This window comes from Miniopterus schreibersii (assembly GCF_964146895.1).
Source record: "Miniopterus schreibersii genome assembly, chromosome: 6".
In the NCBI taxonomy this organism is placed as follows: Eukaryota; Metazoa; Chordata; class Mammalia; order Chiroptera; family Miniopteridae; genus Miniopterus; species Miniopterus schreibersii.
The window spans coordinates 9,359,343-9,377,398 of NC_138107.1; the positions used below are offsets into that span (position 1 = coordinate 9,359,343).

The 18,056-nt window shown below is 37.4% G+C and overlaps 1 protein-coding gene across 2 annotated transcripts in view; it reads left to right on the top strand.

Annotated features, from left to right (window-relative positions):
* ZFAND3 (zinc finger AN1-type containing 3) overlaps nucleotides 1–18,056 on the top strand; it is a 316,668-nt gene that overhangs the window by 73,172 nt on the left and 225,440 nt on the right. For both annotated transcript variants that reach the window (XR_013999102.1, XM_081141329.1), the window contains exon 2: nucleotides 16,467–16,507. Coding sequence is in view for 1 of the 2 variants with exons in the window: in XM_081141329.1 (XP_080997455.1) it covers nucleotides 16,467–16,507 (41 nt within the window). In the remaining variant the exon portion in view is untranslated. The remainder of the gene's footprint in view (nucleotides 1–16,466; nucleotides 16,508–18,056) is intronic.

Consider the following 18,056-nt stretch of genomic DNA (forward strand, 5'->3'; position numbering starts at 1 on the left):
ATCTCCTGGATCATAGGCCAACGCTCAACCACTGAGCCACGCTGGCCAGGCCAAAAGTATTCTTTATCTATTTAATTTAGAAGTATATTTGGATTTAAGTTGTATATATAAATTAATACTTGAAATAAGCACCACTTAAATGAGATTGATTTAATTTTAACCCTTACGCCTAATAGACATCAGAGATGCCCATTATCTTTGCATATTTTATGTAGAATTCCTTCACAGTTTTATTTTGTAACTATCCCCTCTATATTTTGAAAAAACAATATTCACATAGTAAAAAATCAAACAGTTCAAAATGATGTTCAGTGAAAAGTGAATCATTTTACCTCAGCCTACAGTTACTTTACCTGGTAGCAGCCTTCTACCAGGTTGTTTTTGGTGGTGGGTATACTGTGCTTGACAATTATACATTTAAACAATACACATTTGGGTATGTACTAGACATATTGTTCAGCTTCCTGTGATATGTCTTATAGATTGTTCCATATCAGCATGTATAGAATTATATCATGCTTTTGGTTAGCTTTAAATTGTACTCAATAGATACAGCATACTTAATTAGTCTCTTTTGATGGACATTCAGGTTTTTGCCAATCTTGTTTTAATTATTATTTATTTAGTTATTTAACTCTTTGAAACAATGTTGGAGAAAGCCTTGTAATACATGTCTCTCTGCATGTGTGAAGATTTCTTCCCATACTTACACTTAATGTTTTTAGTTATAATGTATTTATACTTTGTTCTGTGGAGGGGGTTGGACATAGCAACCCTTATATATACAACTTAATTTATATTTATACAACTTATATTAATTTATATATACAATCTCATTTAAGTGGTGCTTATTTCAAGTATTAATTTATATCTACAGTGATCCTGAGATTGCAAATTACCATTTAAAATTTTACTTTGTTAGGTAGACTTGCAGAAGATACTTCATCTTCAAGAAAATCTCAGGGGAAAATAATCCTACAAGTAGTGTTTGAGTAATCTTCCTTTTATGTAGAAAGTGAATGTAAAATTTATAATCTCACACAATGGTCAGTATTGAGCATTAGTACTTTTTAGTTCCTCTTAACCTGATTTGGCCTCTTAAGTAAAGTGCACTACTTTTGTAGGGTTTTTTTTTTTTTTTTTCCCCCTTTTTGGAAAAACTTAGTATTTTGTAAAGAATAGATAACTTGCTTGTTACTAGTGTTTGTAATGAAGGTTGGCTCATTCAACAGATACTTGTTAAGGGTCCATTAACTTCCATGCAGTTTTCCATGCTCTAGGAATATAGCAGGGAACAGAGTTCTTCATGGGGCTTTTATTCTTGTTGCTGGCGGGGGGTGGGACAAGAATACAGTAATCAAATATATAATAGTAAATACTAACTATATAATGCTAAGCTCATTGTTGATCACCGCTAGAGAGAAAAATAAAACGATCAGGCAGGCTAGGGAGTGCTGAGATTTGGAGGCTAAGGGGATGTATTTTTAAAATAGGATGTGCCTCAGGGAAGAATCTACAAGAAACTGGTAATGATGGTTCCTTTTAATAGGGGAACTGGGTGCTGACAGACAAGGGTGGGAATGAGATATATTTTTTCTAATACCCTTATTATTAATGCCTTTTGAATTTTCTACCATGGTACATTTATAAGACTATTTTTGTTAGAGGCTGCTGTGGTGTTAGAGGTGGGGGGGCAGGCACGGAGCTACCTGGCTTTCCGCAGATGATTCTGGTCTTTTTGCTGTGGCCAGGGCCTTTTTCCCCCCTTCTAATGCCATATTAAGGAAAAAGACTTTCTGAGAAAGTAATGGAGTTTTGAGTGGCAAATGGGTCAAAGGAGATGAAAAACTGTTGGCAAATCTGGTAAAAACCCTTTGGTGTTATTTTAATTCATTAACAAGGCTGTGTTTATCTTTCTGACCTGGACTTGAAACCGTCCATAACTACCTTCCAGTGTGCTTCAGTTAAGCCTTTTAGAGAAGCTTCAGTCCTTTGATTAAAAGCAGTGGGGTGAGTGAGGTTTCTCTTACAAAAGCCAAAGGGGATTCACAGGTCCTTGTGTTAACTACTGGGGGACCTACTGGAGGTACTACCTAGCTGGGTCTTTTAACAAAATTGGAACTTAATTTCTTACCTTGGTACCTGATCCTGTACATCCAACCAATTAATTTATAATACTGGTGCTGTTTAGGATTAATCTTGAATATTCTCTTTTTTTGTCCTTGGTAAATCTTTTTTTGACTTTACCTTTCATAGTTGTAAATTTGGTAAGTAGGGTCAATGCCTGCCAGAAGTAAAGATGGTCTGGAATCTGAATAAGAAATGTTATAAAAAGATACAACATCAATAAAATTATAAAATAAAATTTTCTATATCTTTTAATATTTGTTAGACGACATTAAACATTGAAGCTTCTAGTCCTTTTTTGGTGCATGCATGTCTATATTTCCAATGGCTATAATCATCACCTGGATCTCATTGACTTAACATTTTACAGACCTTATTTTGTATTTTTACTTGCCTGGGAGTAGTTTTATAGATTATTTTAAAATGTTAATAATATCAGATTATAACTAGTTCTCATCAGAGTAATAGAAAGTTGGAAAATTGGCAAAATGTATTAAGCTGTATCAGTAATTTAGGTTGAATCTTTATACTTCTCTAAACTTTCATTTTTAAAAGGATGCTTTGATCAATCTCCACAAAGTTTTAGAGGGTCTTTATTTGTGCATAATAAGAATATTTAAGCATAGAAAACCATTTTTCTGTTATAACCCCCTTATTTATTGGGTAGAGTTGTATCAGAATTATAATTAGTTGTAGAATTGCAAAACCGTGTAATTTAAAGTGTAAATATTTAAGCTTTCAAGTTAGATTCAATAACAAGAAACCAAATACTGGAATAGTTGATTTCATCTTTGTTTGAAGTTTTCAGACTAATAGAACGTTTTCCAGAGATTAAATAAAATTGTTAAGTTTATCACTAATGTACCAATCTTCTAGATTACTACAGTGTTTGCTGTGAACTTTGTCATTCAGGGCCTGATCATTATTTTCTGAATTTTCTCAGTTGCCTTTAAAGCTTCTCCTATCTAGTATATAACCTTTTTTTTTTTTTTTTTAATTTTAATTTTATTTGCTATTATTTTAAATTCTTACCTGAGGATATTTTTTCCATTGCTTTCTAGAGATAGTGGAATGGGAGGGAGGGAGGGAAAGAGAAAGAAAAAGAAAGAAAGAAAGAAAGAAAGAAAGAAAGAAAGAAAGAAAGAAAGAAAGAAAGAAAGAAAGAAAGAAAGAAAAGAGAGAGAGAGAGAGAGAGAGAGAGAGAGAGAGAGAGAGAGAGAAAGAAAGAAAGAAAGAAAGAAAGAAAGAAAGAAAGAAAGAAAGAAAGAAAGAAAGAAAGAAAGAAAGAAAGAAAAACATCATTGTGAGAGAGACACACACATCAGTTGGTTGCCTCCTGCACACAACCCCAACTGGGGCTGGGGAATTGAGCCTGCAACCAGGGTCACGTGCTCTTGGCCGGGATTGAATCCAGGACCCTTGAGTCTGAGGGCTGATGCTCTAACCACTGAGCAAAACTGGCTAGGGTTGGTATATAACCTTTCTTGCTACCTAGCTTTTACCTACAGCCCTTACTCCCTTTACCTGTAGGGTAAGAGGGAATTGAGAGTAGGATTTTAGGATTAAAATTCACAGTAGGTCAGTAGTAGTCAATGGTTCTTGAGTGGGAAGGATAAAAGGAGGTTTAACAATTGAGAATTTAAAAGTCATCTATTTTTTAGCCTGGCCTGGCGTTGCTCTGTGGTTGAGCATCAACCTAGGATCCCTGAGATTGTGGTTCGATTCCCAGTCAGGGCACATGCCTGGGTTTCGGGCTCGATCCCCAATTGAGGGTGTGCAAGAGGCAGCCAATCAATGACTCTCCCATCATTGATGTTTCTCTCTCTCTTTCTCTCTCTCCCTCTCCTTTCCTCTCTCTGAAATCAATAAAGATATATTTAAAAAAATAAGTCATCCATTTTTAATATCAATGGCAATGTACTCTAGTATTATGAATAATTTAATATAACTAGGTAGAACTGATGAAAAAGTTTTAAACTTACTATTGATTCATCAAAAATATGCTTACTTTTAAAAATTGTTTTTCATAAATAAGTTGGAACCTGTGCTCTGTACCTTGCAAGTTGCTATAGCTGCTGTTGCCAAACAATCGTCCCTTTGTGAGGTATGAGGTTTTTGTTCTGTGGATATTTCCAAAGGGCTATAAGAGGAAATTCTAAAATAGTCAGATTAACTTAAAAAAAACAAACTGCTTTGCCTACTTGGAAGGGAATAAACATCTATGGGCTACAGTTTTTGTTTTTCTGGAATGCCAAATTTCAGCTCAGAGCAAATTCTTCAGCAGAGCAATAAACCTTTGAAAATTGCTTTATAATGGAAATGCTGACAGACCATTAACTATAGTGGTGCAAATGCAGTGCTCTGACATACATAAGGTTGTCCCAAGTTGCTAAATACAATAAGCTATGTCGGGCTGTGTACATCCTGTAGAAGCCTACATGGATGTATACAGTTTGCCATGTAATGCCACTTAATTATTAATGAATAAGGTCAAACATTCACCTTTTACATGTAGGAGAAGTATCATTTTAGAAGGGAAGCGTGGTTTAGGCTCTGCTGATGCTGATAGCTCATTTTATATTTGTCACGCTGGAAAAGGCCCAGAGTAAATTTAACATGATGCATTTAATCACCATTCCAATTACAGTGCCACTGAAGCAGATCAGTGTTTTCTTACTACCAATTCATTGGAACTTCTAGGTCATAAAGTAGCATTATTAGGCATATTGGAAAGTCTCAACCCAATGGGAATGTGGATCTGGGATTTTTCCAATTGCTTTGAAGTAGTAACAGAGGCTGCTTGGATGTACATTTTTCCCATGTAAAATGAAAATTGGCATTTAAAGGAGTTGATGTGACAAAGTGAGAATCCTATAATGCCCCAGGGAAGAATGAAGCAGAATGTTCACATCTAAAAGTAAAATAAGGAAATGATGCAAAGGGCTGGGCACTTCCATAGCAGCCTGCCTAATGACTGATATATCCCGGTTCATAATAAGTGATGTGAGACTGTGTCTTCTTCTTGGCCATATTAATAGCTCCTAGCACAGTCCTGGCACATAGTGTGGCTACCATTAAATATTTATTGGATTTATTTGTGTTTATTTGAAAACTATTTGAGGCTACATTGTCAGGCATACTAAATGTTATATATGATTACTAATATAATGTGTGTGTCTCACACACATATACATGCATAATATACATGTTCAGCTAGAATTAATTCATAAAAGATTTCTTAAAGGCATTACAGTTACAATTTGATATATTGAATATCATGAATTAATGCAAAGATTCAGGTGTATTTTGGGTAAATCACTCTGAAATCTAAGTGTACAGTAAATAGATCTGACATCATAACAAGATTATAACTAAATCTGATACTCCTGTACTCTAATATCAATTTTAATAGGTCCAGGTTTACTTGTTTGTTCTATTTGACTAAAAAAAGTTTTTTTCAGTTAACTCTGGCAGTTCCCAAATGTGGTTGCCTAGCTGGGCTTTTAAGAAAACGTAAGGATTCCTGGGCGTTAGTTAGCCCAGAGATTTTAATTCACTAGGTCTGCTGTGGAGACTGGGAATCTATATTTTTAAGATATTTTCTTTCTTTGCCAGTGCCCCTGCCCGTTTTTGTGATTTACTTTGAAATGAATGGTGGCCCAGCTGGTGTGGCTCAGTGCTTAGGCATCGACCTATGAACCAGGAAGTCATGGTTTGATTCCCAGTCACGGCACATACCTGGGTGCCAGCTGGAACCCCGGTGGGGGATGTGTGTGTGTCTGTGTGTGTGTGAGTCAGCCGATCCATGACTCTCATCATTGATGTTTCTGTCTCTCTCCCTCTCCTTTCCTCTCTCTGAAATCAATAAAATCATATTTGAAAGAAAAAAGAAATGAATGGTGAAAATTACCTTGGACCTTTTGGTTTCTCTGGAAACAATGACCAGCACAATAATGAATGTCTTGGTCTTGTCCTAATGGAAGGAAAGAAATGCTAGCATACGTCATACTGAAGGTCTTCTAGGACTAGTGTTGACTTTCTGTCCTTATATTTCACCAGAAAGCTACTTTTAGGATAGATAAGGGAAGGATATGATTTTCTCTTTTTTTCTATAGCGTATTCATAGAGTTGTATTACTAGATGGTATCTTAGAAATCATTTAGTTTGCCCGGCTGGGTGTGGCTCAGCGGTTGAACATCGACCTAGGACCCAGGAGATGGCAATTTGATTCCCAGTCAGGGCACGTGCCTGGGTTGTGGGCACGGCCCCCAGTGTGGGCCATGCAGGAGGCAGCTGATTGATGTTTCTTTCTCATGGATGTTTCTATCTGTCTCTCCATCTCCCTTCCTCTCTCTGAAATCAATAAAAACATATTTAAAAAAAAGTGTTGACTGATAGATTCTGAAGGTATGAATTTTTGTATTTAGTAAGTCATTTGTGGGATGACACTTTGAGGCCATTATGGTACCTTGTTTTTTATTTATTGTTGACAGTATTACAGATGTCCCCCGTTCCCCCCTCCCATTTGCCCCCCCTCTAACCAGTCCCTGCCCCACTCCAGGCCTTCCCCCAACACTACTGTCTGTGCCCATGGGCTATGCATATATGCATATATGTTTTTTGGTTAATCTTTTCCCATTCCTTCTACTCCCCTCTCCTCTGAGATGTATAATTGTGTTCCATATATCCATGCCTCTGGACCTATTTTGTCAGTTTATTTTGTTCATTAGATACCACATATAAGTGAGATCATGTGATATTTATCTTTCTCTAACTGGCTTATTTTGCTTATCATAATAATCTCAAGGTCCATCCATGCTGTCACAAGGGTAAGAGCTCCTTTTTATAGCCACATAGTATTCCATTGTGTAAACATACCACACCTTTTTTATCCACTCATCTACTGATGGCCACTTGGGCTATTTCCAGAGCTTAGCTATTATAAATAATGCTGCTATGAACATAGCAGTGCATATATTCTTTCTGATTGGTGTTTCAGGCTTCTTAGGATACATTCTCAGAAGTGGGATTGCTGGGTCAAACAGCTGTTCCATTTTTAATTTTTTGAGGAAACTCCCTACTGCTTCTCACAGTGGCTGCACCAGTCGCATTCCTACCAGCAGTGTACTAGGGTTCCCCTTTCTCCACATCCTTGTCAGCATTTCTTTGTTGATTTATTGATGGTAGCCATTCTGACAGGTTGTGAGGTGATACCTCTTAGTCATTTTAATTTTTATTTCTCTGATGATTAGTGACATTAAGCAATTTTTTATATGTCTCTTCGCCATTGGCATGTACTCTTTAGAAAAGTTTCTATTCAGGTTCTTCGCCCATTTTTTAATTGGATTCTTTGTCTTCCTAGTGTTGAGTAGTGTGAGTTCTTGGTATATTTTGGAAGTTAACTCCTTATCATATGTATAATTAGCGAATATGTTCTTCCGTACAGTAGGTTCCCTTTTCATTTTGATGCTGGTTTCTTTTGCTCTGCAGAAACTTTTTTGTTTGATGTTGTTCCATTTGTTTATTTTTTCCTTTGTTTCCCATGCCCTAAGAAATGTATCAGTGAAAATACTGCTACTTAAGATGTCTGAGATTTTACTGCCTATGTCTTTTTCTAGGAATTTTATGGTTTTGTGACTTAAATTTAAGTCTTTATCCATTTTGAGTTTATTTTTGTATATGGTGTAAGTTGGTAGTCTAGTTTCATTTATTTGCACATACTTGTTCAATTTTTCCAACATCACTTATTGAAGAGACTATCTTTATTCCATTGTATACCCTTGCCCCCTTTGTCAAATATTTATCGAGCATATTGGCATGGGTCGATTTCTGGGGTCTCTGTTCTGTTCCATTTGTCTATATTCCTGTTCTTGTGCCAGTACCAGGCTGTTTTAATTACAATGGCATTATAGTATAGTTTAATATTTGATATTGTGATCCCTCCTACTTTACCTTTCTTTCTCAAGATTGCTGCGACTATTTGGGATCTTTTTTGGTTCCATGTAAATTTTTGGAATATTTGTCCTGGATGTGTGAAATATGTCATTGATATTATATTTATTTCTTTATTTTTGTTAACCCTCACATATTTTTCCATTGCTTTTCAGAGAGTGGAAGGGAAGGAGGAAGGGGGTTAAGAGAGAGAGAGAGACATTGATGCGAGAGACATACATTGACTAGTTGCCTCCCACATGTGCCCCAACCTGGGACGGGGAGTGAACCCACAACCCAGATGCGTGTCCTTGACCAGGAATCAAACCTGAGACCCCTCCATGCACTGGACGATGCTCAACCAACTAAGCCACTCTGGTTAGGCTGCCATTGATATTTTAATAGGGATTACGTTGAATCTGTAGATTGCTTTGAGTAATATGGATGTTTTAATGATGTTAATTCTTCCAATTCATGAACATGGTATATGCTTTCACTTGTTTGTATCTTCCTGTATTTCTGTTTTCAATGTCCTACAGTTTTCTGAGTACAGGTCTTTGACCTCCTTGGTTAAGTTTATTCCCAGGTATCTTTTTTCTTTTCTTTTTTTTATAATAGTGATAAATGGGATTTTTTTTTCAGTTTCTCTTTCTGAGTGCTCATTATTGGTGTATAAAAATGTCGTTGATGTCTGGATGTTAATTTTGTATCCTGCTGCTTTGCCAAATTCATTTATTAAATCTAGCAGTGTTTTTTGGTGGAGTCTTTAGGGTTTTCTGTGTACAGTATCATGTCACCTGCAAATAATGACAGTTTTTACTTCCTTTCCAATTTGGATGCCTTTTATTTTTTCTTCTTTTCTGATAGCTGTGGCTAGGACTTCAGTACTAGGTTGAGTTAGAGTGATGAAAGTGGACATCCCTGTCTTGTTCCTGATCTTAAGGGAAACACTTTTAGTTTTTGCCCATTGAGTGGGATATTGGCTGTAGGTGTTTCATATATGGCCTTTATTATGTTGAGGTATGATCCCCCTATTTCCACTTTGCTAAGAGTTTTTATCATAAATGGTTGCTGTATTTTGTCGAATGCTTTTTCTGCATCTACCGATATGAAGAAATGATTTTTATCCTTCCTTTTGTTTATGTGATGTACTATATCTACTGATCTATGAATATTGCATCAGCCTTTGCATTCTCAGAATAAATACCACTTGGCTGTGGAGTATGATCTTTTTAATGTATTTCTGGATCTGATTTGCTAATATTTTGTTGAGGATTTTACATCTTATGTTCATCACAGATATTGGCCTGTGATTTTCTTTCTTTGTAGAGTCTTTATCTTGTTTTGGAATTAACATAATGTTGCCCTTGTAAAAATAGCTTGTAAGTGTTCCTTTCTTTTGAATTTTTTGGAATCATTTGAGGAGGTAGGTGTTAATTCTTCTTTAAATGTTTGGTAAATTTGCCCATGAGTCCATCAGGTCCAGGATTTTTTTTTGCTGGGAGTTTTTTGATTACTGTTTCAATTTCATAAGTTTTTATCAGCCTATTCCACTTTTCTGATTCTTCATGGTTGAGTTTTGGAAGATTGTATGTTTCTAGGAATTTGTCTGTTTCACCCATGTTGCCCCATTTGTTGGTGTATTTTCTTATAATCCTTTGTGTTTCTGTGATATCAGTTGTTACTTTGACTCTTTTATGTCTGATTTTATTTATTTAGGTCCTCTCTCTTTGTTTCTTGGTAAGTCTGGCTAAAGGTTCATTAATCTTGTTTATCTTTTTAAAGAACCAGCTCTTGGTTTCATTGATCTTTTTTATTGTTTTTTTTAGCCTCTATGTCATTTACTTCTGCTCTGATTTTTATTATTTCCTTCCTACTACTTCCTCTGGGCCTTTGTTGTTCTTTTTCGAATTCTTTTAGTTGTAGAGTTAGATTTTTTATTAGAGCTTTTTCTTATTTCTTGAGGCATGCTTGTAATGCTTTGAACTTCCCTCTCAGGACTGCTTTCGCTGAGTTTCATAGATTCTGGGTTGTTGTGTGTTCATATTCATTTGTTTCCAGGACGTTCTTTTACTTATTCCTTGATCTCCTTGGTAATCCATTCATTGTTTAATAACATGCTATTTAGCCTCCATGTGTTTGAATGTTTTTGAGTGTGAATCTTTTATTCTGAGGTGGGTCTCTTGAAGACAGCATATATATGGGTCATGTTTTGTTATCCATTCAGCTGCCCTGTGTCTTTTGATTGGAGCATTTAATACATTTACGTTTAAGTTTATTATTGATAGGTAGGTACTTATTTATTGCCATTTTTTTCTTTGTACCCACGATTCTGTCTCTTTCTTTTTCTTAAAGCAAACTTGAACATTTCTTGCAATGCTGTTTTGGTGGTAATGTACATCCTTTAGCCCTTTTCTTTTCTTGTCTGGGAAGCTCTTCATTTTGTCTTCAGTTTTAAATGATAGCCTTGCTGAATAGAGTAGTCTTGGATTCAGGTTCTTGCTTTTCGTTACTTTGAATACTTCATGATAATCCCTTTTGGCTTGAAGTTTTTCTGCTGAGAAGTCAGCTGACAGTCCAATCGGAACTCCCTTCTAGTTAACTTTCTGTCTCTCTCTTGCTGCTTTTAAGATTCTTTAACATTTGTCTTTTTAATTATGATGTGTCTTAGAGTGGATCACTTTGGGTTCATCTTGATTGGGACTCTGTGCTTCCTGAACTTCTTTGACTTTTTCCTTCACCAGGTTTGGGAAGTTTTCTGTCATTATTTATTTATTTAAACAGGTTCTCTGTTTCTTGCTCATGTTCCTTTCCCTCCAGGACTCCTATGATGTGGATATTATGTTTTATGTCCCAAAGTTCTACCTTATTTTCCAATCACTGGTTTGATTTGATCAGTCTGCTTTTAATTCCCAGGGTATTCCTTATGCCAGATATGGTATTCTTCATTTGTGACTTGTTCTTGTTCATGGTTTCTATTTCCTTTTTCGTGCTGTTCAAGTTCCCACTAAGTTTCTTGTAGTTCTCACTAAGTTCCTTCAGCATCCTTATAACATTTACTTTGAACTCTATATCTTAAATTGCTTGCCTCCATTGTACCTTGCTCTTTTTTTTGAGTTTCCTCCTTCTTTTAAATTTGGGGGTGGTTTCTTTGTCTCCCCATTTTGTTGTCCCTTTGTATTTGTTTCTATGTGTTAGGGAGAACTGCTATGCTTCCCAGTCTTTGTGGAGTGGCCTTATGTAGTTAGTGTCCTATGGGACCCAGTAGTGCAGTCTCTGTTATCTCCTGAGCTAGATGTTCTAAGAACTTCTCTTGTGTAGGTTATTTTGGGCTGTTGTGATTTGGTCTTGATTGTTGTTGTCCTATTTGTGGGTGAGATCTCCCCTCAGTGTGTCTGACTGTGAGGTTCAAACCCAATCACATTGTGCGAGCTATTGTGCCCATGCTGACAGAATAAAACAAAACACAACAAAACAAAATAAGAAACAAAACAGAAATATCCAAAACATCCCTACAACAACAACAAAACAACCACAAAAGAAGAGGGAATTTGGAAAGAGAAAAGGGAACAAGAATAGTAAAAGAAGACAAAAAGCTATGAGAAGAAAAGAAAGGGGAAGAAAAAGGAATATGAAATGAAAGAAGGGAGGGAATAAAAATAAGGATAAAGTATAGGAAAAGGAAAATTATAAAATAATGAAGGGAAAAAATTCTGAAAAGGAAAGGAATGAAGAAAGACAAAAATATAGAAAGGTAACAGAGAAAGAACGAGAAGGAAGAAAAACAATAGAATAAGAAAAGGCAGGAAAAAAAGATATTTGAAAGAAAAAAGAGAGACAAAAATAATAAAGCAGGAAAAAAAAGAAAATAATGCAGTAAAAGAGAAAAAAGTGACGTGGTGTTTGTCTCGGCAGAGTTTAGTCCCTTTGGATCCTGCTCTTATGTTGACTGAGGCTGACTGTTTTTCCTGCTGTTTCTGGGCCTCCCAGGAGGTACTTTCGGTGCTAGCTACTGTCGGAAGCTCTCCATGTTTGGCTCTCAGCAACCTCTTTGAAGCTTCAAGAGAGCCACAGTTAGTGGCTGCCTCCATAGGGCTTGGCCCGATGCTCTATCCACTGAGCCACACTGGGCCAAGGCTAGTGCAGGAATTTAAAACACATAAAAAAAGAGGCATATGCTGTGTCCTTGCTGTCTTTGAATTTGGGTATAAAATGTTAAGACACTGCTTATTACAATACCCCAATTGAAATTTAGAATGTTATATTGAAATTTGTTTTTAAAGTAGCCTGACCCATTTTTTTTACATTGTAGAAACTATTCTGGGATATTAACAACTCTTATCTTTTTCGTTGTAATGCTCCCTTAAAAAGAAAACTTTGCAGACATCAGCTGAATTATTTAGAGTGATGTGACAGCTTGGATAGGCTGGATGCACTATTGCAAGCCTTCTTTGTCATTGCCACTAGGATGTCATCTGTTTGAACTGGCCCTTTTGTTGTTGCTTGGGGTGAGCAGAGAACTGAAATGTTGAATTTGAGATGTTGAATAGGCAGATATATATAAGATTGGAGCAAGGTGAAGAGGTTTGAGATGAGGGTGAACATTTGTGAGTTTTTAGTGTATATATTATTTAAAGCCATGGGACTGCATGAGATCCCTAAGCAACAAGTAGAGGTAATAGGGACTGAATCCTGGGACCTCCAGATAAAGTCTTCACGGTGGAGGAGTAGTCAGCAAAGGTGGCTAAAAGGGAGCAGTTAGGTTGGAGGGAAACTGGAGGGTAGGGGCAGTATTGATTCAGGATCTGAGTGACAAGAAAGCAAAAGTAGAGTTTCAAGAAGAATCTGGTTGAATGCTGCTGAGCAAGGGAGTAAGTTGAGGTCAGAGACATAATTGTGTGTGTTAGTTTTCTAAGGCTGCCATAACAAATTTGATGGCTTAAACAACAAATTTATCCTCTTAAAGTTCTGGAGGCTAGAAGTCCAAAGTCTGGCAGGACTGACTTCTCTCTGGGGGAGGAGGGGACTTAGGGGAGAACCCATTCTTTGCCTCTTCCAGCTTCTGGTAGATACCCCAGCATTTCCTGGGTTTGTGACCAATTTCTCCAGTCTCTACCTCTATCTTCTCTGAGTGCCTCTTCTTTGCATCTCTCCAAACTCCCTTTCCGTGTCACAGAAACACTTGTAATGTCATTGAGGACCCACCTGGATAATACAGGGTAAGCTCAGAATCCTTAAAGAATCTGCAAAGACCCTTTTTCCTAAATAAGGTAAATGGGATTAGGATTTGATGTCTTTGTGTGATCATTATTCAACCTACTAAGCCTTGGTTTTAGAAACACGGTAGCCTTTGGAAATCTCAGTAAGAGCAATTTCTTTTCAGCAGTGAGGACACAAGAAAATCATATTTACCTTTCATGTTTGCTGCCACATAGATAACTCTACTGTCTGTCTCAAGACTGTGCATGTTGCCAGACTGGGCATGGCTCAGTGGTTGAGCATTGACCTATGATCCAGGAGATCGAGGTTTGATTCTCGGTCAGGGCACATGCCTGGGTTGTGGGCTTGATTCCCATTTGGTGGGGCATGCAGGAGGCAGCTGATCATTGACTCATCATTGATGTTTCTACCTTTCTCTCCCTCTACCTTCCTCTCTCTGAAATCAATAAATACATACTAAAAAAACACACGACTGTGCATGTTGATCGTACTGTTTTTCCACGGGCAATCAGTAGTTGTATGCCTATGGTTAGCTTCAAGTTTTACATGTTGAACATGAGAAAGGAGCAGAATTCTCAGAAACCTCTGCCCATTTTTTTTGAGTTCATTGTTGTTCACCTGTGGGATCCAAGTTAGCATTATCAGTGGCCATTATTTCTGTAGCCAAAATCTGGTTTATTTCAGATTTCAGACTTCTCTGTTTTAATAATGCCAGTAGCTGTATTATTTCATTTTAATCTGATTGATAACCATATTGCTGAAAAATTCCTAAGGAAAAAGAGGAATGGATGTCATTTAGGTAATATATAGGTATAGTGGGAAGTCCATAAAGTATCTGAAGAGAGAGAAAGGGATGCAGAGAAAAAGGCTATTTTGCCATTTTTTTTTTCTTACCAGTGTATACAGATGTTAAAACTAGCATACTTAGTGCTGAGTTGCCCTCAGTTGTTCTTTGTAGGCTTTTCATGATTTCTGCTGGACAATGGGGAGCAGTGGAGGTGAGAAACAAGTTACTTTTGGCTCTAAGGGCAGTGCATGGATAAAAGATGGTAGCCACATCTGGAAGAGGCCTGCTTCCCTGGGGGGAGTTCTAGTAACAAAGGAATTCCTTTATCGTCAGATTTTCTGTGAGTTGGAACTGGCAGCCCTGTGTTGCTCTCCCCTGTGTGTATATATTTTTGGAGGGGAGGGCAGGCATGCTTTCACCATATGAAAGGCTTCACTTTCTTAGGGAGCTGGCCTGATTACCATAGATTAAATCTTTGGGTGTATGACTATTCTCCCAGATTATCCCTTTCCTCTGTATTGGAGGCACAGGCCCAAATTTGACATGGTGAAAACAACATAGGCTTTAGAGTTTGGCAAACCAGGTTTATCCACAAAAGGTGATCTGTAACCTTTGGTAAGTTATATACCCTCTTGGAGCCTCTGTTCCCTCTTTTGGTGAAGTGGGGTTGAAGGGATCTGGTATCATGCTTACTATATAGTAGGCATGCAAAAAATGTTAGATTCCACTATTAATACATCTTTTTGTCCATTTATTCATTTTAATGCATTTATTGATACTTAAATTTCCTGACTTCCTTTGTTGTCTTTATATTAAGCAGAGTCTTAAAGAAAGATTGAGAAATCTTTCTTAGAGAAATAATGACCATTCCCCACCCCCCAATTTTGTCACCCTATGATGATTACTAACCATTAGGTTCCAGTACATTGGAATACAATCATAGTCATCAGGGAATACTTCCTGAGGAAGGTTTTCATTTAATTATACAATTTACTACGGAGGCAGAAGGAAGTTGGTTTATTTCAATTGTAGGAGCAGCTCTGGGCGAAGACTACAGTATTGGGAAGGGAGTTGCTGAGGAATGAGGCTGTAAATAGGTCACCTTATCCAACATAGAGTATTCCAGGAGTCTTTTGGAAGAAAGCTGTAGGAATGCTTCTAGTGCTTGGGAGAAAATCAGAAAGGGGAACAGCAATGAGAACTTAAGAGGCAAGTTATTGATTGCCTGCCATGTTGTGCCTGGGCTGCTGTGTGGTGCCAGGTGCTGTGCTGTGTTGTGAACAGAGGATGGCAGGATGGCCTTTGGAGTTGGCTCAATACCGCGGTCACATACTTCTGCACTTCTCCAGCTGTGTGACCTTGGGCAAACTGCTCACCTGTCAAATGGGCATGAGACTCTATGTCCTTGATTTCCTAAGACCTCTCAATTTAAGACGCCTTGGAGGAGGTGGTGGGAATATTTTCTCATTAAATCAGTTATCCCTTGTAGCCAGTTGTATGATGTTTCATGGTGGTTGTACAAATGTTAATGTGATTTTTAAAAAAAGTGCATTTAGAAGCAAAGCAATATGGTAATACACATCCCAGGGATGTTGGGAAGATTATTAAAACAATGCATGTTAGCCCTGGCCAGTTTTGCTCAGTGGTTAGAGCATCGGCCTGCAAACTGAAGGGTCTTGGGTTTGATTCCTGGTCAAGGGTATGTACCTCAGTTGCAGGTTTGATCCCCAGCCCCAGTTGGGGTGCATGTGGGAGGCAACCAATAGATGTGCCTCTCTCATCGATGTTTCTCTCTCTTCTCCCTCCCTCCCTTCCACTCTCTCTGATAAGCAATGGAAAAATACCCTCAGGTAAGGATTAAAAAAAAAAAGATAATGTTTGTTAAATGCCTATCCAAGTTATTTTTTCGGGACTAGTAGCTATTACTAACAGAAGAAAGGACACGAAAGATAATTTGGGAACATCTGAACAAAGAATTTTAAACAAGGTCATAATGTGACCAGGATCTTGAAATAGGACTAGAATGAGGGGAAAGAAGACAAGATAAAAATTTAAGTAATATGGAGATAAATTAATTTGTATATTATGAGGAAGTTTTATCCCTTTACATACTAAGTTTACATGGTTTCTAGTGATAACTTTGTGGTATATGTTCCAGTGTGAACAGTGGGAATGTGGTAATCCATGTGCGAGAAATGGACTCTGGTGTCATCTTCTTAAGCTGGTAATCACAAAAAATAATGCATTGGATAACTCACAAATAAAAAGCATTGTGTTTTGTTTGTTTTTCTTTTGTTGTGGGGGTGGTGTGGCTGGTTGGGAATTTATTATTAGCTTATTAGTTCAGTTGCCTGGCCAGTGATACTGAATTTTTAGCTCTTATTTCTTTTTTTTGCCTCAGGTCCAGCAAGACTATGAACCTCTGTTCCAAATGCTTTGCTGGTAAGTGCAGAAAATAATTTTTTATTTACTTTTATTTTTCTTCTTTTGGTGGTTCTTAAGACTATATAAATCATCTGGCCCTCTTTTGGGTTTATGCATGGGGCTATGTTTCTTTGCTTGTGTGTGAAAGCAGTTTCTCTTCACCGAGGTGCTTTATATATTTGCATATATATTGAAATAATCTTCCCAAGTGAAATGAAATGTTATGTGTACTTGCACCAACCAGACTTGCCTCAATGTACAGTTGTTGGTGTATAGTGGAATAAAAACTCGTGTTATAGTAGGGTAATATATGTTCATGTTTGATCTTAAAAGATTAATGGTGAATGTTGCCTTCACCAATGAGAATGCAAGAGAAAGAATATTTTCATGTTGGAGTCAGGGAGACAATCATGATGAATTAGCCCTTTGTAATCCAATCCCTCATTGAAATGACCTTGCATAAGTCACTTAATTTAATCTCTTTGGGCCTTAGATTCACCATTTGCAACATGAAGAGTTGGGGCTTGATATTTGCCAGGTGCTCTTTAGGGCCCCAAATGCTGATTGGTTGACTCCTTGAATTATGATTTCTTCATGAAGTTGAAGCCTTCATATTTCTTTTTTTCTTTTTTTAAAGAACTTTATATCTAAATGATTTTATATAAAGTAACTAAGTCTTTACTAGTTGAGATATGTTCAGTGTTCCTTCCTTCCTTTTTTTTTTTATCTTCACCACAGGGTATTTTGTCCATTGCGTTTTCAGAGAGAGTGAAGGAGAGAGAGAGCGAGAAACAGACACACAAACATTCGATGTGAGAGAGACACATAAATTGATTGCCTCCTGCATGTGCTCCAACTGGGGCTGGGGATCAAACCTGCAACTGAGGCACATGCCCTTGACTGGAGTCTAACCCGCGATCCTTCATTCCACGGGCTGAATCAAAACGGCTAGGGCTAATGTTCCTTCTTAATTTACTTTTGTCAAAGATAATAGATAAAGCCAGACACTAGTTAAAGTGTTAAGGACAAATCTTAATAAGTAATGTACCTCTACAATAGAGGGTCCTGTGTGAACTTAACTCAACTTGGATTTGTGTAGAGGGACTGGGCATTTTAAAAGGAGAGTGAGGGAGTAGGTAGGACTTGCTATCTTCGCTCAGTAGAGTCAGGGATGTGGCAAATTACAAAGGGTTGGTCAGCATAAATGATAAGGTGGGCTGTGCCTCATCTGACAACCAGAGAAATCAGGATTCTATCCTACAGAGACTGAGAGACTGAGGCCCTCTCCTTCCTGATGATTACCTTTTAAAGGAATGGCTTTCATGTCCTTGAGCAAAAACTCCAGAGCTGTAGGAGATACTTACACATCTCGAAGGGACAGAGGAAGGATTCACAATTGTAAACTCTTTTTAGTAAGTGCTTTATGATAGGGTGTTCAGGGGCCTATAGTAGGTGTTGGCTATAACAGACCTTAAATTCTTTTGGCAACTTTGAGCTTTCCTAGGCTGGCACTTAAAGAGGGGCTAGGGTAAACCTAGGGATGGGGCCTTGAGCTGTTAGAAACTGT